The following is a 27,329-nucleotide window of genomic DNA, read 5'->3' on the forward strand; positions in this document are numbered from 1 at the left end:
GCCCATTTACTTCCGGGGCACGCAGCCCAACCCTTCTGCCTGAGGCGGAGTAGGCAGGCGGGCTGGTAGGGACGGGCTTTTCCTTTCCCTCCTCCGCCGCGCGGGGCTTCTGCTCCACCCCGGCCTGAACCTGGCGGCTCCAAGTTGGGCGAAATCCGGGCGCGGCGAGAACCTCTGAGTGGCCGCCCGGATTGCGGAGGCGTCCAGCGGGAAGAGCTTTTCTGAAGCAGCGGTTACCGGAGGAGGAAGAGGAAGAGGGCTGGAACCGCGGGGGCAGAGTGGAAGGTGAGCGCCTCCGGGTGCCGCCCCCTTCCTGGGCCTCGGTGATTAAGCTCGCCGCGGAGCGGGAGCGCTCAGGAGGGGCTTTCGGGGGCACGTATCGCGCTCGGGGGCTCAGAGGTCAGGTCTCTGCGCGGAGGGGCTGCGTCCCCTATAGGCTTTCCAATCCTCGTTTCGCAAACAGGACGCGCCCCCTCCACGTCCCTTTTCTACGAAGAGGGACGTCTTATGTGCGTGACTCTAAAACCAGAATATGCGGAGTTCGGGATAGGAATTAGTGTGTATTAAATGCAACTTTCTCTTAGGACATCTTGTGGACTTGTTATTCTGGGGCGGGGAGAGGCGAAAAGGTCTCCTTTGTGCCTAAGTTAAGTGAGCAATAGTTCTGGCAAACTGCAAGCGAAAGTGCTTTTCTGAGATGAATTCCATGTTAATGAATAGAATTAATGCTGTTTTATAGCACCTTAGTAATAATCACTAGGGTTAGATTCTCTATTTTATGTGTCAGTGTATAATGTTGGTAATCGTTTATCATGATAATGTAAAAGAGGATTCAAAATTTGCCACAGTAGCAGTTTTTTAAAAAATCCATTCTGGCATATTGTTAACCATATCAAATTACAAGGTTACTATTTTCTATATCTTATTACAAGAGGAGCATTTAATTCAGTGATCTGAGCTTTGTATTGTCAATAGAAAGCCATGGGACATGGAAATTGTTTTGGATGTTACAGGGAAAACAGATACTTTAATGGCAATCTTATATATACCATTCAAAGCAAAAAATTCTGTAGAATGATTTTTTTTGCACCTGGGGTTTGATTCATTTGGTTGTTGCACTTAAATAATGAGGCTGATTTAGAAAGGAGAGCAAAACTAATGCCTTTAAGAACGGCACAAAAGGCAATGGCCATCTCCCATGGTTAACCTCTAGCAATTAGTATTCAAGAGAAGTAGTTAAAAACAGTAATTAAAATGTGTGTGAAGAGACTAAGATTGTTGTTACTACATGTACTACTATTTCTAATAACAGTTGTTATGATGCAGCTGTGGAGAAGTAAGCTGTAAAAATCTTCTGGTTGTCTGTGGTGGAAAGGATACTAGATGCACTTCTGATGGAACCTTTAATAATATAGAAGTTTAGGTTTATATGTAATGGGGTTTGATGTTAGTGACCTTTTAAAATTTCTTGTATATGTTTGTTTTTGTTTTCAGTAGATTTATAAATGTTTTTGGATGATGTCAACAGAAGCGTTAGTATCATTCTACAAAGTACTGAGTTTATTAACTTGCCATTGGGGTTGTTAAGTTATGGATAGTTCATTTCAGAGACAAGCTTGCTAAGCAGAGTTTCCTGTGAGTTCAGATAATTATAGCTAATTTGGTAGATGTAGTAAATGTCTCTTACTCCAGGTACATTCCTGCAAATTAATTTTAATACAGTTGGTATGTTGTGGTTACATATGTCTGTTTGTTCCATGATTCAGTTCTTATTCCATGATAGTCATAGTGTTCTTTTTGTCGAGCAGAGGGATTTTCATTCACTCATGGATGATGTTCAATTGTGTGATTATCTATTCCCTGAAAATGCATAATATGCTAAAACGTAACAGCCTGTGAAGACTTTTCCTAATATATGGTGGTGTAATCCAGATCCCTGAGTCTTCCTTATTGGAAACCTTTTGCTTTTTACAGTGAAAAAGGTTAAAATTTGTTGATCTCATATGCAGGTGATGCAAATGAGAATTTTAGATCAAGATTGGCACCTGAGAGATATTTGCCAGAACAATCCTCAATAGCCTGAAGAAAAAGTAATAATTGGACCACTCTATGGATCAGTTTTAATCATCTATTTAAAAAAGTAACTTCATTAAGAGTAAATACTTATAGTACAATGTTCTTTCATTTTGGTTGATATTTTTGTTTCTTTCTAAAAAGCTAAATAGAGTGTTGTAATGTATTGAATAAGTGTGAAACAAAACCATAAAAGTATGATTTCAAAAGAAATATAAATTCCTAGCACATGATTTTTCAAATTAGATGCATTTTCCAAATTTATTAACAACCTAGTTTGTTGCCTAAGAGCAGGGTACAGAAAAAAAAGTCATTCAAAACCATCTGATGTGAATTCTATTAATCTTGTAACAAAATTGTATTATATTTGCCTTTATGTTAGCTTTAAGGAAGGACTTAGCCAACTTAATTTTGATAAATATTTGTAAGAATGCAGGAGTATGAAATAAGCCATTTAAACATTGTTTAGGTATGCAGGCAAAATTGTACAAGACAACTGGTTGAACCCATTTCAAAAAACAAACCATGTTTAAAAACCACAGCAGATGTGTTCACCATCAAACTATACCAAAAATAAACCACATAATGGCTTATTCTTATCTGACTACAGTTAGCAGAAATAATTTACAGGTTAAGAGATTTTCATGAATTAGAATTTTTTTTCTTTTTAAACCATAAATGTGATACAAGTAATAACATGATAGGTTGATGGTGAGCCAGATAAATAAAATTAGATTCAGACAAGATGGAGTTGCTACTGATAAACAGAAAGCTGAATCTGAAATAAGCTTCAGCCTGTTTTGGATAGTCTTTCACCTATAAAAGAGCAATTCCACAGTATGGGAGTGCATCTTGAACTTCAGCTATCACTGGATTCACAGATAACATTAATTTTTACACAATTAAGACTGGAGTGCTAGCAGTGACCTTTCCTAAGTTAGATTTGGTGACAGTTATCCACACCTTGGTTCCATCTGGACTTAACTATCACAACACTATATGTGGGATGTCCTTGTAAAGCTTCTGGATTTTGCAATTAATACAAAAGATGATTGCTAAGCTGCTAACTAGTACAAGGTATAAGAATCAAATGGTGACTTTACTAAAAGATCTGTATTGGTTGCCAGTTGATTATTGGATATAATTTGAGATGTTGGTATTTAGACAGCTTAGAGCCTGAATATTTGAGTGACCACCTGTCTTATTATGATCATGTCTAGCAGCAGTGGCCCTTCTAAATATGCCCCTGTTGTCAGAAGTCTGCTTATCTGGCATGAACCTGCTTGGGAAATTAGAGAGACTTTTGGCAAACAACATGAGCAGCAATGCATTTTGGGAGATTGGTGATTTCCTCCATGGTGTCCTTCCGTGCACACTAGTCTGGTTCAGTGTTTTTCTTACGGTGGACTTAGGAACACTGACATCAGACAATGCAAGAGTGGCCTACAGAACCTTTCCTATTCCCCTTAGGGTTTTTGTAACCTCTCCAAATATTGTGCATCTTGTTCTCAGGGTATTCTTGCTTTTGTCCATAGAGCTTCTACAAATATACTGACATTGAATTTTTAGGCTATTGATACACCTCAAGAATTGCAGTGGAAGATAATAAAATAATGCAAGCCTAACTGATTCATTTTAAAACTTACAGTAACATTTTGTAATTAGTCATGGATTGTTCTTGTTGCAAATTTTAGCCATCAACCAAGGGGGGAATGCTATTTTTGTCTCATTATTGTTGATCAGCTTCCAAAAAAAGGCAAAGTCCCTTACCAAAGACTTTTGAATGAACAACCATCATGGGAAAAGAGGAGAGGTCATGTTATGTATTGGTAATTGGTTGAATAACAGAAAACAAGGAATAAAAATAAATGGATAAAATTTCCCAATGAAAAACAAATTCTTCAGTAGTCATCTAGAATTAGGGGTAAGTAGTGAAATAGTTATTTAAGTGTGCTATTGACGACATTATGTGGAGTGATTAAGAGAAAAAAAGTACAGCTAGAATATCATTCAAATTAGGGAAATATGTTTTAAAATGGTAAATATAGATCAGTGTAAAATATGCATACTAGAGTCAAAATTCTAACTGCATAAAATGATAGGAGTTTGTGGTGACTAATCAGGAGTGAGAACTTGAAAAATAGCTTGATGAAAGCATCCCAGTATATAGCTGCTGTGAAAAAAAAACAAATTTGATGATTACATAATTAGATAAAGTTGCCAAAATTATAATGGCTTTGTGTAAATGCCTGGTGTACAATTGTTACAGTTCACCTCAAAATAATAATGTAGAACTGGAAAGGAGGGCAACCAGATTGGTTAAGAGAATAGAATAGCTTCCCTATGAAGAAAGGCTATAGTATTTGGGACTGTATATGTCTGTTAGTCATATAGCTATGTATGGTCTCTATAAAATATATATAATGTATAATTAAAACATCCAATTGCATGTATGACCTTCCAATAAGCTTTGTTTTATCATTAAGAAAAAAGAATGGGGGCAACATAACAATGATCCAGCACAGCTTTTTAAAAGTGCTTATGGGATGTTATGTGAAACCAATCAATTAACTATAGAATAAAACTATGGTTAACAAATCTGTGGCTTAGTGCAATGTGTGAACTCAGCCTTACAGTATATATGCAATTAAATACGTACTCATGAGGCCACTCCAGGACTTATTTTACTTTATTTTATTCATTTCATTTTAGAAATCAGTTTATATTCAAGCTTTTTTAAATATCTTCCATTCCTTGGGATTCAGGATTTTAGTTGTATAAATACTGTAGAATATGATCAAAATACAGGAAGAACTGTCAGTCTGAATATCTGTTGAAAATATAGTTATTACTCAAGCAGACTCTCAGATATAGATCTTACTCTTTATTGTAATGTAGTCATACACAGAATATCCTAGACCCTAAATGTGAAGAGCTGGAAGCCTGATTAATCCTGGAAACAGTTGTAGTCAGCCTTTATGGCAGCCACATTTCTAAACCATCTTGAAAGCAAGCCCCAGATAAAGTTAACCAATAGTCCATTTTGGAGATAATCAGAGCATAGGATAACCAAGAACAGGTCCTGTTGCACCAATAGATCTGTAGCTGCCATACAAACCTGAGTAGATAGCACTGCTAACCACTGCTGCTGCCTGTGCTTCTCTGGATGACAGTGGATCTAAGAAAATCCCCATGCAGTGTACCTAGAGTTTCCAAGAGAGTGCAGCCACATTCAGCATTGAATGTACAACTCCAAGCTGGTCAGTCTTTCTGCCATAGGATTTCTAATATCCAAACACACAACCAACCTTTTCATCCATGGTTCCTCCATAATTTACAATACAAAAAAACTTTTGCTGAATGAAAATCAACAGATATATTGTAATAAATGTTTTTTGGGAGGTAGATTCCACTTCATTCAATAAAATAAAATTTCTGAATTGCCTGCTATGGTTTTCTCATTTAAGGTACACTCTAATATAACAGTGCATTGTCATTAAAACTTCCTAGGAGTATTAAAGAAAGCATTCTATTTTTACAAAATGCAGTAGATGAAAGCACTCCAAATCTATTAATATAAAAAAACTGAGATATGACCGTGAGCCTGTATAATTAGAAAAGCAAAATGTTGACATTTCTCTCCATGTCTGAATTTGGGAGGTTATTTTTCCAGCACATATTGGGGATCTTAAATATTTATTTTGTATATTGCTAATTCAAAGCTTATCTGGAAGATAATCTCAATATTGCATAATTTTTGCTACATCATGTACAATAACAACAGGGTGTGATAATTCAGGAAAAGGGTGTGATAATTCAGAAAATAACAGTACATACTGAATATCTCTTAATCATGGCATGACTGTTAAATTATTGTACCTCTGTTTTTAAGACTATAAATTTGTGTCCAAGATTTACTTATCTTAGCATTTTTTTGTGCGTGTGAATTTTAACATCTAGCTGATGCACAGTGGTCTGCCAAAGCTTCATGGATAGACTGTAGGATATCTTCTGCTAATCTCTGGCTTATATCAGTTAAATATGATTCACTTTAATAGGAGGGGTATGATTTAGGCTTCTGTCCCACTTTTTTGTGTGCATGTTTTTCTCTTCAGAAAATAATTTACTAGAAGAAAATAGTAGTAAATATTTTAAAAAAATACTAAAATGAAATCAACAAATTATCAAAATTTCTGTTTCAGATAAAATATAAGGTTGTGTTTTCTCTTTTAGCTTTTCATTCTTGTTGTCTTAATTATTTATAAATTAAATAACTTTTTTTGAAATATTCTGGTAAACATTCAACTATTAACAGTTATAATACATACTGGTTACTACTAAATATTTACTTGTTTATATTTTTTCTAATAGTTTAAAGAAGACAGCTTACAAATATATGAAAAGATGGTTAGATCACGGTCAAGATCTCCACGATGGAAACGAAGGTAAATAGTCATGTTCTTTGATTGCTCATACAGGCTTTCCTTAATTTACTAGAAGAGAGCAGCACTAAATGACTCTCTGAGAAATTTTATTCTTAACAATTGCAATTATACTTGTATTTGGAAGTAAATATATTCAGGATTTCAGGGTGAGAGATCCTCTTATCCATTAGAATGGAGTATGATATTCCCTACTAAGCATATAGCTGTGATAATATTTGGAATGTAGCTGGTGACTGAATCGAAAAAGAAGCACTTAGAATTTGCTGCATTTATAATTCATATGAATAACTTCCAGAAGAAGCCAGTCTGTATAATGGGAATGATCTACATGAGGGAACCTGTTTCAGTTTTACTTTATTTTTCCTCTATTTAAATTTAAGCAACAAAAAACAACAGCACATTAGATTTCCAAATATTTTTTTAAAAATTCAAAGTTGCCAAATGTAATAAACTCCTATAGGTAACTTAGAACAATACTTTTATGCTATTTTGTAAGAGTCCCAAACCTACTGACATAATGTGCATTGCAGAAATTAAATAGAATTCTGTATTTATGTGTTTACGTGTAGGTCTTTATCACCAGTCTTCAGGGCACAGGAACACAATAGACAAAGGCACTATCACATTGATTATGACTGTGAATATAAGATTTTCCAAAAAGACTCGAAGAAACTTATGTCTTGGAGAATGGAAGATGGAAAACATGGACAAGCCAATCCCAGATATATACCACATGAAAGTAACTATCATAGACTTCATGAATGTAGATCATATTCCCCTACTCTGAAAAGAAACCCTTCAGAAGACATTGATAATCATAAATCTTTTAGAATATATTCACCTGAAAGAAATGAAAATATCAGAAGAAGCCAGTTTTCTTCCAGATATTCAGAAATGTCTCGCAAAGAACACCATCAGTCATTTTATCCATCTAAAATACGTGCCAGAGAAATGCATGAAGATGTTCGACCTGTTGGAAACACCAAAGAAATGAAGACATTTCATAGGCCATTAAAGACTTCATGTAAGTTTGAAAGGAAGTGGAATGAAAATGACTTGAGGCACCACCAGTTACAAGAAGACGAGTATGTTCAATCACCTCGAAGATTTTCTAATGAATTTATGCCAAGGAGTTCTTCCCAGAAGAGGTAGAGAAATTGCCCAGTTTTAATGATTTTTTTTTTTTTAGTGGTGTAAAGCCTCAAGTGAAAACTATTTGCCCTGATAGTGGAAGATTTCTGCCCAGAAAAGTATTTTTTCTAACAATAAAACATAGTTTAATTGTGGGCTACTGGTGGTAGAGGAATAATATTTCTTTTAAATTAATCCTGTTGGTGACTAGCATATTCAAGATCATAATTTCCCCTCTTTTTGGTGGCTTGAGGGATCACGGGGTGACACATTCTACCTAAAGCCTGAGTTTACCAGCATTCTGCATACATAAATTCTCATTTTCTTCCTTACTGCAAGTATAAACTACTTTATATCAACACAGGTATCCTGACCGTGAATACAGAGAATATGGACCCAGCTCTAAAAAGGTGAAAGAAATGGAGAGGTATGATAGAGAAACAGCAAGCAATTCCAAATGGAAGCAAAATCATTCTTCTTCCAACCAAGAAAAGGAAGAACAAAGAAATCCTCAAGATCAACGGCATGCTGAACTCGAGTACAGTAATAATTGTGAAACTAAGGTTACATATGATTATTCTCATAAACGTCATAGACATCCAGATGGAGGAAAATACATTTCTGATGAAAAAGCAGAAAAATATATGAAGTTGGACAACAAGAAACACAGCTATTGTAAAGGAGTTTGGAATAGTAAATATTCAGATCACTATAGCAATGACAGGGCGAGCAATATGGGAGAGCCTCACACTGAAGTGGCAGTGAAATATAATTCAGGGAAAGGCTACAATTCATGTGCTAAATCCTTAGATCAAAATGAAAAAGAACGAATAAAGAAAGATTTGGATTTTAGGGGAAGAATAGATTTTTCCAGCAGCTACCAGCATGACACCCAACACAAAATTTCAGATGTTCATGCTAGGAAAGAAAAACTTACTGTCAAAGTGGATATGAAGAAAACAATACATAAATACAGGTATTGTCTCTTTAATTATACTGTATCTATTTTATGTTAATTCTTAAATCTAATAATTTGATTTAATAAACAGTCATTTTGATAACTTTAGATCAGTGCTATTGATTTCAGTGACCAGAATTCAGAGGATTACAGTAGCTTTTTGCTTCATTGCCCCAATAGCTTCCTGAAAATCTGAATATCATGGGACTCTTCCTCCCTTTATCTCCATGAATATATCCAGTGCAAGGGGCTGCAGTTAAAAATGAAAAATCTCCTTCTAATAATAGACTCCAAAATATGTTTGAAAGTAATTCAAAATAATTTTAAATAATCACCTAAACGCAGAAAAATAAGTCATGTAAAAATAACTTTCTTGAATTAACTTTGCTTTTAATGGTTTATTCTGTAAAAGTGTGAATCATGTCTGTAATCAGTTTATATAATCAGAACTGGATGACAAAGGTTTTCCTAGTTTATAATTTCAGAGACTGGTTTGTGGTTGCTTTAAACATGTTTTAAACTTGCATGTTCATATGCACTTTTAGCAAATAGTGTTTCTCACTCAAACCTTGTATATTAGATCAGGAGTAGGGAATGCATGGCTCTTTAAATATAGCTGGTTGCAACTCTGAGCAGTCCTAGCTTATAGGATAAATGTGAAGAGATGCTAAAAGTTGTAATTGGTTGCAGGTTTTCACTCATTATATGCTATTTTTTCATTCTGTGTTTTGGCAAGGAAGTCTCCCACAGCTGTAGCTTAGAGAAAACTACCCCCCTATGTTTTTGGTTTATTTATAACTATTATGTTTATCATATCTGGTCTCTGGAGTTAGGCCAGCAGCTAACTCCAGAGCTGTTATCTGCATAGGCGTGAAATGCTGGCAGTTGACATGTTAGCCTATTGAAAGGATAAGATAGTTACAATGGTGCTTAAAACAAATCACGTTTTAGGTCATATTTATGCAGAAATATTGAAAAATCAAAAGGGTTCACAAACTTTTAAGCACCACTGGACAAAGGTTGAACTTGTTCAATGTATCATTATGTAAAGGAGAGATGAAAATGTAGCTCAAGGGATATAGAATTTGAAATTAAAGATTTGAGAAGTTCAGACAATCTAGAGAAGAATGATGGTTTTAGGTTACACCTAAGAGTCATTTAATAGGCCTCTTATCCTGTTACAATTTTAGAAGTCTCCTTATAAGTCTATCTGAATAATCATGGACCATCTCTGCCTTTAGTGCCAGGTTCCACTTCCATTAATAACTTGGAACAGTGGGACTTGGCTTGCAATGAGAATGCATTAATTTGGCATTAATTTGAATTGTGATTGTGCTGAAGAGAGATTATAGACAGCCTGTGTACCTCCATACTAATTAACTTGCTCTGGGTAACCTAAATGAGAATGGTGAGGTATTATTAAGTGTCCTTTTTTCTTATTTAAATGTTAATTTTTATTTGATGTACCTAAAAGCTTCAAAAAGTTCAATATAGAGGTAGTCCTCATTTAGTGACCATTTATAGTTACGATAGTGATGAAAAAGTAAATTTGCGACCAATCCTCAGATTTACAACCTTTGCAGGTCTGTAAAAGCAAAGGAAAGCTGAAGTAAGATCATAAGCACAGTTGCTATTTCACTCAGCGACTGCTTCGCTTAACAACCAAGTTGCCGGTCCCAACTGTGGTTGCTAAATGAGGACTACTTGTAGTTCTGCATCAATTGGTGTATTTCATTATTATAGCTTTTTGTTCTTCAGTATAAGATCAAAGTATGGCCAATGTCTAAAGAAGCTCCAATGATTTTCTGTATCTGTTCACAGGCTTTTGCTGCCCAGAAATGTTGTTCCAAAGAACAGCTGGCCCAATTTAAATTACTGCCTGAAGCATGGTTTAAATAGCACCCTTTTCCCAATCCTTCATTTATTTCTCCATGGTATCTGAGAAACAGGTTTTTTCCTCTCTTCCTGTTGTGTGCCAGAGCTAGCAGTTGAGAAACCACTGAAGCTCAAGGGCCTGTCTGGAAGAGGAAGTTGACACAGTTCTTTGTAGCCATGTAGTGACTAATTTTCATGGACTTTTACTGTATAGAAAGTACACTTTTCCGTAAGTTGAGTTAGGATTTGTTACATCCTGGTTGTTGTCATTGCAAGAATGCATAAGTGGTTTACCATTGCCATTGTTTCAGGTTTTTTAAAAATTTTTCAGTCTAATCTGCAGCTTTGGCATTTCCTGGGAATTGACCCTGTTTAGCTTTTTTAAGATTAGTCAGGTTTGGCTAAGTGCTGTCACTGGGATGGCTCCTGTCCTTTATATAGTAGTCATTGTCATTAATATTTAGCAAACAATGTTCAGCATTTTGCTGATTTGAAAGTTGGCTGTACATCTTATGATGCATTATTTTCTAGATTTGCTACATAAGAGAAAAGATAAGTTTCTGCAGCAAGTTTGTAGTAGCATAACAGAAACTCCATGTACCAAAGAATGAGATTTCAATGTGACACTTTGTAAGTCTTATGCTGTGGACTTGTGTCCCTGAAGAAAAGAATATAGGGAAATGTATTGTCGAAGGCTTTCACAGCCGGCATACGATGGCTGGTGTGGGTCTTCCGGGCTGTGTGGCCGTGTTCTTGAAGTTTTGTTTCCTAACTTTTCGCCAGCACCTGTGACCGGCATCTTCAGAGTGCAGGAGCACAGATAGGAGCAGTTCTCTCTGTGCCCAGGGTGAAGTGACCCTTCTGTGGGTATTTATAGAGATCTGGGGGGAAGGGGGATTGGGGGGTGTGTGGGGGGTTGAGTTACTGAGTGGCTGCTTGTTTTGGTGTCAGAATCTGTGTGTATCTTCCTGGGGATTAGGCAGGGTTTTTTCTTCTATTGAATGTTAACGAGGGGCTGCTGGGGGTGATTAGCAAGTTCATTGTGTGAACTGTTCACATGTCCTGGTGGTTGAGCTGAGTTCATTGACCTTTTGCAGGCTGTATTTTTCAGGATTGGTAGCCAGGTTTTGTTGATTTTTAGACTCTCCTCTTTTTTATTGAAACTGTGCTGGTGTTTGTGAATCTCAATGGCTTCCCGGTATAGCCTGGTATAGTGGCTGTTGGTGTTGTCCAGTATCTCTGTGTTTTCAAATAGGATTTTGTGTCCAGTGTGCTTGAGAGCATGTTCAGCTACTGCAGATTTTTCTGGTTGCTGTAGTCTGCAGTGCCCTTCGTGTTCTTTTATCCTGGTATGGATGCTGCGTTTTGTGGTCCCGATGTATACTTGCCCGCAACTGCATGGTATGCGGTATACACCTGCGGCGGTGAGGGGATCCCTTTTGTCTTTTGCTGATTTTAGCACTTCTTGTACTTTTCTGGTGGGTCTGAAGATTGTTTGGAAATGGTGTTTTTCCATCAGTTTTCCCATGCGGTCTGTGACCCCTTTGATATAGGTCAGAAATACTTTGTTGGTGGGTGGCTGTTTTTTTTTTCTTCAGTCGCATGTTGCTTTCTTGGTTTGATGGCTCTTTTTATTTCATTTTTGGAGTAGCCATTCGCTTGTAGGACCCAATTAAGGTGGTTAAGTTCAGAGTTTAGGAATTGGGTTTCGCAGATCCGATTGGCACGATCCATTGTACAATTCACCATGGAAAAAGAAGTGGACGGCCAACTTCCATTTCTAGACACGTTGGTCATACGCAAACCAGACCTCAAATTAGGACACAAAGTCTACAGAAAACCCACCCACACAGACCGGTACCTACACAAAAACTCCAACCACCACCCACGTCAGAAAAGAGGCATTATCAAAACTCTCATGGATCGTGCCAATCGGATCTGCGAAACCCAATTCCTAAACTCTGAACTTAACCACCTTAATTGGGTCCTACAAGCGAATGGCTACTCCAAGAATGAAATAAAAAGAGCCATCAAACCAAGAAAGCAACATGCGACTGAAGAAGAAAAACAGCCACCCACCAATAAAGTATTTCTGCCCTATATCAAAGGGGTCACAGACCGCATGGGAAAACTGATGGAAAAACACCATTTCCAAACAATCTTCAGACCCACCAGAAAAGTACAAGAAGTGCTAAAATCAGCAAAAGACAAAAGGGATCCCCTCACCGCCGCAGGAGTATACCGCATACCATGCAGTTGCGGGCAAGTATACATCGGGACCACAAAACGCAGCATCCATACCAGGATAAAAGAACACGAAAGGCACTGCAGACTACAGCAACCAGAAAAATCTGCAGTAGCTGAACATGCTCTCAAGCACACTGGACACAAAATCCTATTTGAAAACACAGAGATACTGGACAACACCAACAGCCACTATACCAGGCTATACCGGGAAGCCATTGAGATTCACAAACACCAGCACAGTTTCAATAAAAAAGAGGAGAGTCTAAAAATCAACAAAACCTGGCTACCAATCCTGAAAAATACAGCCTGCAAAAGGTCAACGAACTCAGCTCAACCACCAGGACATGTGAACAGTTCACACAATGAACTTGCTAATCACCCCCAGCAGCCCCTCGTTAACATTCAATAGAAGAAAAAACCCTGCCTAATACCCAGGAAGATACACATTGTTTCTGACACCAAAACAAGCAGACATTCAGTAACTCAACCCCCCCACACACCCCAATCCCCCCTTTCCCCCCTCCAGATCTCTATAAATACCCACAAAAGGATCACCTCATCCTGGGCACAGAGAGAACTGCTCCTGTCTGTGCTCCTGCACTCTGAAGATGCCGGTCACAGGTGCTGGCGAAACGTTAGGAAACAAAACTTCAAGAACACGGCCACACAGCCCGGAAGACCCACACCAGCCACAATATAGGGAAATGTTGGTGCAAGAATAATCAAGTGTTAATAAGGCAAAGTGAGCTGGTTTCTGCCATACATAAAAGATCAGATAGCTCTTAGAGTTATGATCAGCTGCTATTTGGGCATTGATATGAGTTCAAAGTAGAGTTAGGATCAGTGATGTCACAAATCCGGAAATCTGATTGGTTGTCTGATGATGTTATAAGAAAACAAACCAAAATGGCATTCAAGCACCAGCTAAACAAAAATGGAGATCCACTATATCTCACTCTTGACCATATACTGTGTATATGGAGAAAATTTGGGTGACTGCATTTTTGCTCCACAAACACTTTCATGCAAGCTGCAAAAACTGCATTGCATGTGAGGAAGGCAAAGATTTTCATATGGACTAGAAGAGGTTGTCTTCTTGCTGTTGTATATGTTCATGTATAAAATTAAGTATGAATGCAGTAAGAACTGTGAAGTGCACTAAATACCAACATTACATGTGTATGTTGAATGATTTATATTATTACATGGATTACTCATTATTATTACATGGATTACTCAGATATGGATTATTCTTCATTTCTCTTTTTAGACTCTTGTTATTTTGTTCAAATACTTTGAATGTTATTTTAACAGGGAATATTTTCTAAACTTTCCTAAATTTATTCCAGGGGAGTTTCTGGTCATATCACGGAGAGGCAGACATCATGTGACCTTGTAGCTGTGGGTAAAAAACCTGAAAGTTTTCATCCTGTATTTGAACATATAAAATCTGTGACGCAGAAGGTAGAACAAAACCCATCAAAAGAATTTGCTCAGGAAATCATCACAATTATCCACCAAGTTAAAGGTGGTTACAGAAAGTTAAACATCCTGATTGTTTGTGGTATCATCACTGTCTTGTAATCAAAATATTTTATATGTCATTAATCCAGGTAATCCAAGACATGTGACATATTGCAGATGTTGCATAAAGTAGTATGAGATTACTGCCAAAAATTCAAGAAAGACTATATTACACTTTTTAAATTAGAAGTGGGATTTTTTTAACGAAGTTTAAATTTGATGGCTTTGTACATGCATCTATAGATCAAATTTATACTTTTTGAAAAACACCATTGAGTATTAATGGGCACAGATGTAGCTTTGTATACATACATACATATACATATATATATTTTATGTATTCTAATTTGAGATAATGTTAACTGAAGTAAATATTGATTTGATCTTTTTGTACTTGGCTGCCTAAACAGTAAAGGTTACATGGGCTTCTTGACGTGAGAGGATTATTGAGTGGATTTTGAAGGCTATATTGAAATAAAATAAGAGCATGCTGAAGGCTACCATTACAAATTTATTAAGGAATATATGGCTCTAAAGATTATAAGGCTTAAGATAAAATATTACAATCTTTTTCAATGTGGAGTTTTCAATAGCTGTTTTAACCATGACGTTGCAGCATGTAGGATTAGCTAACATTTTTCCTTCATTGTTTTTGCAGCAAATTATTTTAAATCTTCTGACCTAACGTTAAATGAACGCTTCTCAAAAATACAAGATATATCAGGGGAAAATGAAGCTAAAAGACATTTGGATCCAGAGATTCACAGGTAAAATAAATTTATTCAACCACTAAAATTGGTTTTGGTTGATTAAATAACAAATAAATAATCCTGATTTTAAAAAAAAGTTTCCACAAAATTTATTTAAACTGGCAATTGAAGTGGCATAAAAACATTTATAATAAATACATGAATAATAGTTTACTATATCCCATTGTTCATATTTATGATTGCTTGAAAGTCCTGCTGTAATTAATACAGTTCTTGAAAGACTTGAAATGGCCATGTTTTGTCCTGACTGCAGACAAAACTCTCAAACCCTATGTTTTTTGTTTTGAACTTGAAACACACAAAATGGTGTTTTGAGTTGGAATCTTTTGTAGATTTCTAAGGAAAGTAGCAAACTTAAGGCATTATCCAGCATGTGGGATCTGTCTTTTCCACTCTGAACATTTTTTGGCTCATTTTCTGGCTCTTCCTAATTATTGCTGTAATCTAATTATATACCTACCCTTTCTATTCATATTCAGAATGGTCTAAATGCATTCTTGCACCAAAAGGGACATGATATTTTAAAAAAATTGCAGTAGACATCAGCAGGACGCATTATTCAAGTCTATTTTGTATAATTTAGTGTCTGTTGTATTTAAATTTTTTTCCATTTAACTTATTGATTTGCATGGTCATTATATTAGGAGGATTGATATGTCTTTGGCAGAACTTCAGAACAAACGCGCTATTTCGTGTGAGTCTGGACAGGTATGTATGTTTATATCCTAATAAAAAGAAAACATATTTTCAGCAACATGGTAGAGTATCTTATTTTAATGATTCCATCATACGTTCATTTGTTCAGTATGTAACTATCTTATTGAAACAATGCTATAACTTTCTTTTATTTTTATTGAAATATATTTCTTATTCCAATTTTCCTCCAAATAGCTGAAATTGGTGTATGTAATTTTCCTCTCTCTTTATCCTCAAACCAACATGTGAGGTAGATTTGGCCAATAATGAGTAGTTCAAGTTCATCAAATTGATGTTAATAGTTGAATGAGAATTTTACTGCACTGGCTCTAATGTATAATTTGTAATATACTCATTATTGTAAAATGTAACACTTTTTGCTTTATTTTATTCTAATACTGGTCTTACTAATGAAGTAAGGTAAGAAGAAAAATGAAAATAAAACTTTAATTCAATAATCCATTTATTATTTTTTAGAATATTGTGAGAGTTCTAGAGGATCCAAATGATTTAAGACATGACATAGAGAGGCGAAGAAAAGAGAGATTGCAGAATGAAGATGAAAATATGTTTTACATTAATATCCCACAAAGGTAGATGTTCTCAAGAAAAATAATAGTTGGAGTTGAAATATAATAGCCACACTATTAAATTCTAATGCTATCTTTCATGACATGTACTTTGAACTTATGGTTTATTTAGGGTACTCTTTTTCTTCCTTTACCCTTTGCAGTTTTCAATGAAGTGTCATAATGTACATAAAAATTCATAGTTTTCCTCTGTTTTCTACACTACTTCTAGAAGATACATTTAAATTAATTTTGATTTTAGCACCAGCTTTTAACTGTTCTTTTCCTTGCCCTGATACACTTTATTTATTTATTTATCATATTTATATAGCCACCCATCTCTCACAAAGTGACTCTGGGCAGCGTACAACACTTTATTCATGAATTGCCCAATCCCTCACTATAATAAGTTACATTAGTAGAAGAACTAAATTAACTAGTTTGGCTATATGATACTGCTTATTATTATGGGAATTGAGGAAGATAACACATTCAGGTTAATGATGTAGAAAATTATGTACTCTTTCTGTTCTTTCATATCTGGTTTGAAATTGTTGCTTCCCACCTGCATAGTCGGATGAAAATATATTTTTTCTTTTGGTGGTGTGAGTAAACTTTGAGAAAGCAGTCACGGAGTAGAACCCATCATGTTGCTTAGATTTAGGCCTTTTCCATAGCCATAAGACAATGCCCATTTATTTTTAATACCTCTATTCCTTTGTGAAGAAACATTTTCTGCATCCCAGCTCTTCAAAACTAGTCAGTTTTCCATTAGACATTTTTGCTTTCAGGAGATATTCGGTTTTATTTAGACCTCAGCCATATAAGAGTTAAAAGAAGAATAATGAATGCAAGCAGCTGAGATAGGATACTGACTTACATCCATCTAAACTTTTTTCTCCATTTACCACAACAATTATTCATGCTATTCTGCAGTACACTTTAGCTGAGATGAAATGTTGTAAATTTCTATTTGTTTGTTTGTCACATTTATAGTTGACAAATAAATACATTTTAGTTGCCCTCTTCTGAACCTTCTCTAGCTCCACTATATCCTTTTCAAGGTGCAGCAACCAAAAATGCACACAATATTCCAGATGTGGTAGCACCATTGGTTTATATAAGGGCATTATGATATTGGCATCTCTGTTTTCAATACTGCTTATTATTATCCCTAAAATGCTGTTGGTCTTTTTTATAGAAGCTATCTCAACACCTTCAATGGACTCTTTACCGTTACTCTAAGATCTCTTTCCTCATTAGTCACTGCTATATCTAATCCCAATCATTTATATAAGTAGTTAGGATTTTTGGCACCAGTATGTATAACTCTACACTTGTTCACATTGATATCTGCCATTTTGACACCCATTCCCCTAATGTGCAGAGATCCCTTTGGCACTCTTTCAAGTCCCTTATTATTTTTATCAGTCTTCACAGTTTAGGGGCTCTAAAGCAAACTTGGCTATTCCACTAGTCATGTCTGAGTCCAGATAATTTATAAATATGTTAAAAAGCACAAGTCCTAGACAGAACCCTGGGGGACCCCACTAGCTGCATCCCTACATTGTGAGAAATGCTATGCAGTCATTCAAATGCCCTTGGCAAGTGTGTTTCATATATGTGTCTTTTTTTAGCTTTTGGTTTTATTCCATTGCTACCATCTTTCACACACTACTCACACAATTTGCTATCCATGATCTTTTTCTATGTCCACAGTTGAATTTTATAAGCCAGTTTAATTAATGTAAAATCCTTTACAGTATATAGCCTTCAAAACATTCTACATAGCTATGCCCATACAGTACTAGCAGAAAATATAGCTTGTCTTCAGCCATAATATTAGCAAAGTGCTGTCTGGCAAAGTTATTCTGAGTGATGAATGACCAGGTAAACTCTGGCTGTCTGCTAGAGTATGAGTCATTCTTGGCTCTCTATAATATATTTGTCTCACACACTCAGGCCAAATCATTCACTATTTAAATAAACTTTAAATGAACCTTGTTACAGATTCAGAGTTCCCAGAACCAGGCCATCTAGTTTTATTTTTTGGGTTCAAGTTATCCTTCAGTATAAAATAATACTCAGAGGAATATGATCATTCCAGTCTGGTAGATGCTGAATTATTTGTCAGGCACAGCCAGAGCTACCTTTTTTCAGAATTAGTTTATTAAGTTGTTAGGTATTCTTATAAATTGCTGCTGCACCTGAATTTTGACACTGCTCCCCACTGGTTTACATTTTTCACTATAGAATGATTGCCATGTCATTCTACCAGAACGCTACCAATTTTATGAACCATCCATTTCCTGGAATTCAGTTTGATTTCATTTTGCCTAATAAATTTAAGATAACTGTACCATATTGATTGTGTTATGTTTTTCATTCACAATTTCTGAACAAAAGTACTTTTAATATGATAAAGTGGCTGTCACTGTTTGATGCTTTAAGTATGTTAAAAAATGGGTCATTATTTTTACAAGATGAATCACCAATAACCAGAGAATACTGTTGGACTCAGATCTATTTAACATATATGAGGTCATAGAAGATGATTTCTGGTGGTTGCCTCCCTATTTCAGTTCCTTTTTTCATAACCTTTCCAAAGTGGAGGATCATCCAAAAGCATTTTTTGTTTAAATTGACATTTTAGCAGGATTTTTAGCATATGATATTTGAATAAATATATTGTTGAGAAGTATTATTTTTAATAGAAAATATATATGTCTCAGGGTCAAACTGTGGAGTCCTTGGTGCTCTTTGAGATTGGTTGGTTGCTTGCAGATGTTTCATTACCCGACTAGATAACGTGCACTGATGATGTTACCTAGTCGGGTAATGAAATGTCTGCAAGTAAACAACCAAGCTCAGAGAGCACCAAGGACTCCACAATATTATTTTTGTAAAACTTTGGTGTCCCTTTAAATCAGTAACCTCTCAGATTGCATTTATGGAGTCTTTGGTTCAGACTTGATCATGAAGAATTTTCATTCCATGGATTTAGTTGGATTGGTCTAAATGTAATTGCCTGGATTAATTTCAGATGGATAAAGATATACTATGCTGTCTTAATATGTAATAATAATTTGTGTTCATTTGAAGCAAAATATACCATCTTCTAAAACAGATTATTTTAGTGCTTTATATTGAACTCTGTAAACTGAAATTTCAGAAGAGAATAAATATCAGTTGATTTCTTTGCACACATACTTAGTGGTACTTGATAATCTGCAAATGGTAATGTGGTACTTAATCTCAACATATGGAAGATTGCACAGGCAAGATCCTTTACGATTAGGATATTTGTTAGAGATATCAAAGTCTGATTACTGTTAAGTTTATCAGAATTTTTAGAAATTATGTTGTTTGATTTAACTTTTTGATTACTGTGCCAGTTTAAATATATTTATTTAAATCAATAAAAGCTAAAATATTTGTCTGTTTAGGCACGCACAGAGTAGTAACTTTGTGAAACTTCGGAATGCTCAAACATACAAATACCAGAAATCACCAAGATTCCCAAGTCAGCCTTTGAGAAAGTTTATTAAGAAACCACACATGGTAAGTTCTTAGGAATATAAGTTGTGTACAATATTTCACAATTCCATTTATTTTGATAGTTTTCATTGTAATATTGCTTTTTTGCTTTTTTGCTTGGTTTATATTTACTGTTATACACTACTCAAACTCCTTCAGGATTGGGGCAGGTTATAAATACAATTAAATAAGGTTTTTTGTTGTTTATCATTGAATCAAGCAAGACACCAAGACTCCTTTGTCAGCTTTATAAATTTTGGGAACACTTCCCAGGTTTAAGTTACTTGCACATTATATCATCTTAGGGTGAAAAAGAGTATTGAGTTTTTTAAATTAAATTTTTGATTTTATGTGGTATGTGTGTTAACAGCTCAAAAATATGCACTTGACAAGATTGTATACAGAAAGTATAAAGTTAGTTGCATTTGATATCTTTCCTTCTGCAGAAAACCACTTTAGAATGTCTCTCATTTTTTGAAATAATTCATACCCCAAGTAGAGATGTTACAGGGTAAATTGAGGTTGGGCTAAAGCTTTTATTATTTTTAATCTCAGCCAGAAGCATAACAGGGAAGAAAGGATTCTTATCATTTGTAGCTGAAGACTCTGTAGACACAGTCTGGAAAAACAGTGCAGGGATTGAGGAAAAGAAGACAGAGAAAGTAGGAGAAAAAGAAATTTTAAATGATTTGGCTATTTTCAATCAATCAACTAGAGAATTAGACTCTACGGCTGAATTAGCAGTTCTAGCAACGTCTTCTATTTGGCTGTCTAAGGAAGCTCCTAGCAGGTTTTAAAAAATGAAATACCATAGTGATTTCTTGAAAGAGACTACTGGCCAGAATGAAACACATGGTTGCAACTAAATTTGTTGGTTCCTGATACTCTTCTTTTCTTGTACCCATAATCATCACTTTCTCTTAATAACAGTAAACGTGATTATCTTTGCCAACAGGAAGTTTATTCCCTTTTGACTTTCCAAATCCATTACACAGAAATCTTGTCTTTCTTTAATATAAACATTAGATTTGTGGAAGTGTCATCTTAGCACATATGGATAGTGCCAGGTTGGGGAAATTTGTTGTAAGTAAACAGTAACCAAACCATGGATTTTTTTTTTCATCCATAGTAGATATTTAACCAAAAATGCATCAAATAGTAGAGTATCCATTCCTCTACCATTTTTTCAGTTTCTCAAAAATATTGTAGCTATGTCAAAGCAGGGTACATAGAAGAAAGAACTGAGAAGAAAAAAAAATCAATATATGGAAAAAAAAACTTGTGTAAGAGAAGAGATCGTGTGTATCCCACAGAATACTATATAGCTTTGCACAGCTCTGTATCACAGCAAGATACGTCAGCATTATCCCCAAAACTTGCACTTCCTATCACTACCACACAGGGGAGAACAATGTTCCCAATGGCTATACCAAAGGAAGAAAAACTGAATAGTAATGGTCAGGTTGGCTGCAGTTAGTCTAACTGTGTGTTAGCTAGATGATGTTATGCAAGTGAAAAAAGTAGAGAATTTGAGAGGCTGCTTTTAGCATTCTTTAAGCCTCGATCTGAGATGTGGACAAATAATAGTTTTGTAATAAGCATAATAGGCATAATTTAGTAACAGTGTTTAGGATGAGGACTTCAAAGTATTTCATATTAGCAATTTCACTTTTGCTTATAATCACCTGCTAGATCTCCTGAAATGAAATGGCGTATGAATCCTATAAATAAATATATATATTTATAAAATATCTAGCCTGCAGACAAAGCTATTTAAGATGAGGAAACACATCCAGACTTTTTTTTCTTTCATTGTTTTACTTAAGGAGGGGAAAAAAGGATTCTTTCTGTGGGGTTTGCAGCATTTATAATTTGGAAAGCTTCAATATGTTGATATTCAGTAAATTATTATAATTTTCTTTTAATATAGAGTCATTATACTGAAAATTCACGTGATGATATTGCAAACAATCGATTTAAAAGGCATATTGAAAATCCTGAAACAGTACAAAGACCCGTCAAGGTATAACTTTAATTTTACTGAATTCTACTGGATCAGTAGAATTTTTTTTTTTTTTGTCTTTGCAATATAGTTTTGCAGTATTTGAGTGTTACTATAGAAAATAGAAAGTCATTACAACTAAGATAATTGAATGAACGATAATTTCTAAAAATAAAGTTTCCTCCAGTAAGAAGAGTGCCATGGAAAAGGAAAAGCCATTTTTGATGCCTGTTGCAGAAGCATCTATTTTTTTTCTTAATAAATATGCTTTATTTATTTATTTAATTTGTATGCTACCCATCTCACCCAGAGGGTGACTTTGGGTGGCTTATATATCTCCTACTACCTAGTATAAGTTGTAAACATGCATGAATCTAGTGAGTTTCTATTCATAGTAGGAAAGTAAGTACCAAATTAAACCTGGAACAGCTTATTTATTAAAAAATGAAGCTTAATAATTAAGGCAGAATCATTGTTTCATTTAGAGCTTAGCATTTTTACTCTATTTACGTTATTTTAATTTGTTATATGCAACATAAAATTGTTTGTTCTGACTCTTATGCTGTCTCTCAGCATAAGCATAATTTAAATAAGTTATTGCATTGCACTTTATCTAATGGAAGCTGTTGCCAACTTAAAGATACACTGGTTTATATAAATCTAAGTTTATCCCTCTGAAAGTGGGGGATGAGGATGAAAAAAGATACATTTTTTACCTTCCAGATATTGCATAAATTTTATTTATTAAATTGATATAGCTACCATTGCACTGCTGCAACTCTGGACGGCTTACAGAAATGGAAAAAGAAGTAGGTCCCATAAAAATTAAAAACAGTTGTAATATGGGGTTTAGTTGGCATGTGGAAGAATATATAAACATTTATTGATCAGACGTATTAAGTCTCTTAAACAACTATTACAATTGTACAATTACCCTTAGCTACTGCTTTTACAGTAAAAAAAATACAGACTCTTTTAAACCCTAGTGCTTTGATTTATTTAGAATTATTTGGAAATTTTATGCATATGTATTGTCTTTTGGGGAGAAGCTTCTTTTTTGCATCACCTGCAATAAGTAGTACTGGAAGTTATAGGAACTAGAGTATGTTACCCTATATGCTGAATGGTTGTTCTGCATTAAAGGAGTTTGTACAAGTTTGAGGTCCACAGACCCTCCCTTGTTGTTCATCACGCTTTCTGTCCTGCCTGCCTTTCTCACATTAATTTTTTTAAAAATAGAAAGCTAGCCTGCAGCATCAGCAGCTTTCTTTTCAAGAATGCCTCTGGGCTTCATTTAGGACTCATAAACTATCTTAGACAATAAATATGATGGGTGGCTGCAGTTCACTGGTTTGTTTGGAAATATGCCCACTTCCCAAAATGGATGAAGATATGCAGGGGTAGTAAGGAATTTCATACAGGAGGGATGGCAGTAGCATTTGATAAAATTGTGATTTGTAACTTGTTATGTTCCCCATGGTAGCCATTTTGTTAATAAGCAAAAATCCACCCACCCAAGCAGTCGTTTTGTGATAGCAACCACATCATATTCTTTCAGGTGAAGTCTGTTGCCCTGTAATGTAAGCCCTTTAGATTTGTTGTTTGCCTTCTCTGACAAATCTTGAAGTATTTTTAAGCAGACCTTTATATATGCGCTAGTGCTTATGAAACTCTGTCCCCGAACATTTGTGTTACATACCAATATTATCTCAAATTTTAATGATATTTAACAACGGCAGCTGTCTTCTGGCATGTTTTAAATTGTATTTTTTAGTGTTATTTAATGTTATATCTTAATTAATGCTATATTGTAGCCTATAATAACTTAAGCTTTTAAATTTGGGGATTTAAAGTTGGATTGATGGAGCTAAAGTGGTAGTTGGCAAACCAACAAGAGGCAAAGAGTAGAAAAGCTAGCTCATAATAATGGTTGGAAAACACTAGGACTGTTATGTTGAGAAGAGGCCAACCTAGTTCAGCTAAATCATAATTTATAATTATACCAGATTTCCTATATAATCAGTAATAAGACCAGTTAATCTTACACATTCTTGAAATATTAATGGCAGTGTTATAGTTCTGATCTTTATTTTGTGTATTATGATTTCAAATCATAAGACAAGTTTTATACGGGGTGGAGAGGCTGCAACTACTCAAAGAAAGCCCCATTCCTGTTTTATGTGTGTTGTTCTGCCCATAAAAGGGAGTGGAGTTTCAACCACACATTTGCTATCTATTCTGCTGATCATGATGTTTTCTTGGATAATGTTTCTGTGTGGTATTCTAGTTAATGGAGTTTGGGGGTAATTTATTATTAAACATTTTACTCCTTTTACTAGAATACACGGAGAAGGCTTAAAACATTCTGTTCAAGTTTTTCTTTAAAATTATAATGCATATGTATGCTAATACAATTTATATTTAAAAATTCTTGATTCTTCTATTAAAGATTGTTCAGATAAGATTCTGAAAACTATTACATGATTTTTTTCTCAACAGTACAGTTTTATTGATGGGCGCCCCCACTTCAGATCAAATTTAGTACAGAAGGGTTTGTACATACAAGCTAAATATCAGCGGTTACGTTATGCTGGATCAAGAGGATTTACCACTTATAAAATCAGAGAAGGACTTTTGAGGAAACAGCAGGTGAATGAATTCTTTTGGGTCAAAGTTTGAATAATTGTCAGCAAAGGTTTATTATGGTCAATGACCAGAATTCCACAAATAGACAAGAAAATGAATTCCAAATACAAACAGTAGTATAGATGACAACTATACTATCAGTGCAATCAAATCATGGCAAGTTCTACAAAATTGTAATAAAACAGTTGTCATTATCCTGCTAAATGTAACAGAAATTGGAAAGCTATATCTTTGAGTATTCATTTGTTACAGTTATATTCTCTCTCTCACAGTGGCAGTTTGGTTTCATGATAATCTTACAAGGTAGATTAATTTGTGAAAGAGGGAGTCAAATTCCACTTTCAATGTGTAGTTCGTTTCATGACATCTGGTTATTTATTTCTGAAAATAGAAAGCTAAAATAGTAGAAATTGGGACTGGCCTGGAAAAGTAGACTTCTTACACTTGCTTGTTTTGATGAAGAGATCACAGGTGTATGGTCATCACCTAAGAATCAGTGTGAGAAACCACATTCAGAGCTGCCTAATGTGTGTATCTCTTTACTTGCAAACAGCCTTGCAAATAATCAGAAAGTAATCTACCACTTTCTTATTAATTTTGTCTCCTCCTCATCTCCATTCACAGAGCTGCATGAGATAACGTCTGATGTACTTTCCTTTGCATTTTTCCAGCCAACTCTTTAATTTTTTTTCAGGATTTTAAGGCAGGACACTGCCTGCCTTCCTTCCTTAGATTTAAAGCTTAATTCTAAAGGAAGAAAATATAACTCTGGATAGCCTTCAGTAAATTATGGTTCTGCTGAGTTTTCTCTTTTTTCTCTTCATGTTCTGTTTTAGCAACAGGGAAGCAGAGAAAGAGAAAAGCTCCATTTATTTATTTATTATTAATATTATCATTATATAATATATTAATTATATCATATTATATACAATATATATAAATAAATATATATAATATATATAATATAATATTATTAATATTATTATTATTTAGTCACTTCCATCAAGCATTACCCTTCCAGTGGTCTTCCAACAGACACTTCAATTGGTTATAGCATAGCGAGAGACAAGAGATCCTTATAGTTACCTGAATATTCTTTTTATTCTACACTACCCTTTTTTCTGTCTTTTTAAAATGTAAACTTAAAAGCAGACTTACTGTTTTTATTGATCTATAAGCCATACTAGGATACTTTCAGTTTGAAGTGCGGGCTGTAAATTAAATGTACCAATTAATACACAAGTAAATAAACCTGTCCAGTCAAAATATGGTGCAACTATATAAGTTATGTTCTTTCTCTCCCCTCAGCCTTGTAAAGAAACAGAAAGAGGTTAATGGAGAAGCTGACTGCTTTTTTTATTCTGGGCAAAGTGATAGTCCTTTCTCTTGCTTTTTCCTAATTATAAGAGAAACAGCCTGGGTTCACACATAGTACTAAGCTTTAATGAGATTGGATTAATTTTGGCCTCATGTAATGAATTAAGTCATTAAGGCTTAGCATTACACGAAACTCAAGCCACAATAGTTTATTCAGCAAACATGATTAAATCCTCATGTAGCAAATGCCATTGGAAAGAATGGCTTGGTTCATGTTCAGTATTAAGCCTTAAATCATATCTATAGGCCAGTGGTTGAGTTTATCTATTATACTAAACCAAAACTACTCAAACAACATTATGGCTTAAAGCAATGTGTGAACCCACCCAATGTGAATCTGTCCAACCAAAACTTAATTCTTTCCAATCGAAACCTACTTAACCAAACTAGAATGAAGTACTTGAAATTGTCTTTGCCTTTGTTTCTGGGAAGGGATACAGTTTTCTAGAGGCAGGCAAAGAGCCTTTTTGTTGTTGTTGAAGAAGAAAAAAGGATTTTTAAAAAAGCAATCAGATGCAGAAAAGTTTTTTATACACAGCCTCCATTGATATGGAAGTCAGACACAGACCCAACTTACATGATCACCTGAGATAATCACTGATTGCCCAAAACTGAGATTGCTCAAATACATTCAGTAGATGGCATTTTGCAGCATAGTTAAATTTATAAAAGTAGAACTATTTAGAATGAATGAATGATTGTAAATAGGTTCTTGGTGTTTTCCTGCATGATGCATGATGTTTTATTATCAACTAATGAACCAATTTAAGCATCTATAAAATTGCATTTTAAAGTTAATGTACAGAAATAAAATATTGCAAACTCCAGAAGTCTAATAATTACATAGGATTTGGTACAACAAAATGCTTTTCCAATCCCTTGAGAGTTCTTCTTCTGGGTGAAGTTTATGAGGATTGTTACATGTAGCAGTACTGGTAAAATTTGGAAATTCAAAATTAGCTTTTGAAAAGCTAAACAAATAAAAATTTGAAGTGTGACAGATTAATACTTTTTGCTAACAAATTAGAAACTTTTGTATATATGTAATTTATTTTTTATTCCTTTCACAGGAACTGGACATCTGAGCTACAGTGCTGAAGTAGATAATAAGATGATCTCTTTATAGAAGCATCTGTTCACATTTAATAATGCTATCAAGAATTGAAATGGAAAAATAGATCTAATACTTTAACTTTTCTTGATAAAGATAATTTTATTTTTAGTAGTATAACGTTGCAGGACTTTTCTACAGTTTTAATAATGGCTTTTCAAAAATAGCTTTCAACTGAACATTGTAGGAATGTCCTTTTGGTTCCTCTTAAAGACAAGTCTGAAAAAAAAAAAGCCCACCTGAAGGAAATCTTAATTTATTATCTTTTTTCCTCTAAGCATGGTTTTATTACTAGGAGTTGAGTTGTTATACATAAAGTTTATATGTTTAAAGTTTATTGCTTATATAATAAACAAACAAAACAATTA

General features: G+C 34.7%; 1 protein-coding gene across 6 annotated transcripts; it reads left to right on the top strand.

The window, feature by feature from the left end:
* Positions 1-26: 26 nt before the first annotated feature.
* On the top strand, positions 27-27,329 carry BCLAF3 (BCLAF1 and THRAP3 family member 3). Of its 6 annotated transcripts, none has more exons than XM_088144852.1 (12): positions 491-509; positions 3,817-3,997; positions 6,445-6,518; positions 7,088-7,666; positions 8,014-8,625; positions 14,079-14,257; positions 14,912-15,020; positions 15,668-15,731; positions 16,197-16,312; positions 19,735-19,849; positions 21,756-21,848; positions 24,327-26,913. In XM_088144852.1, the coding sequence occupies exons 2-12, from the start codon at positions 3,959-3,961 to the stop codon at positions 24,504-24,506; spliced, it is 2,160 nt and encodes a 719-aa protein (XP_088000978.1). In that variant the 5' UTR covers positions 491-509; positions 3,817-3,958; the 3' UTR covers positions 24,507-26,913. The 6 variants fall into 6 exon arrangements, with proteins under 6 accessions (XP_088000980.1, XP_088000982.1, XP_088000981.1 ...); XM_088144853.1 differs by lacking the exon at positions 491-509 and adding an exon at positions 26,921-27,329 and having other exon boundaries at positions 518-3,997; positions 24,327-24,476; XM_088144854.1 differs by lacking the exons at positions 491-509; positions 3,817-3,997 and adding an exon at positions 27-285.

Source organism: Python bivittatus, unplaced genomic scaffold (assembly GCF_059951505.1).
Source record: "Python bivittatus isolate LINGU-HERP-01145 unplaced genomic scaffold, Pbiv_v1 ctg000350_np1212, whole genome shotgun sequence".
Lineage (NCBI taxonomy): Eukaryota > Metazoa > Chordata > Lepidosauria > Squamata > Pythonidae > Python > Python bivittatus.

Excerpts from the sequence above, each read along its gene's own strand:
- BCLAF3 (XM_088144852.1), top strand. The coding sequence starts at position 3,959 with ATGAAAAACAAATTCTTCAGTAGTCATCTAGAATTAGGG. Across the intron at positions 15,021-15,667 it reads TTGGATCCAGAGATTCACAG|GAGGATTGATATGTCTTTGG; the intron begins GTAAAATAAATT and ends TCATTATATTAG. Across the intron at positions 19,850-21,755 it reads TTATTAAGAAACCACACATG|AGTCATTATACTGAAAATTC; the intron begins GTAAGTTCTTAG and ends CTTTTAATATAG.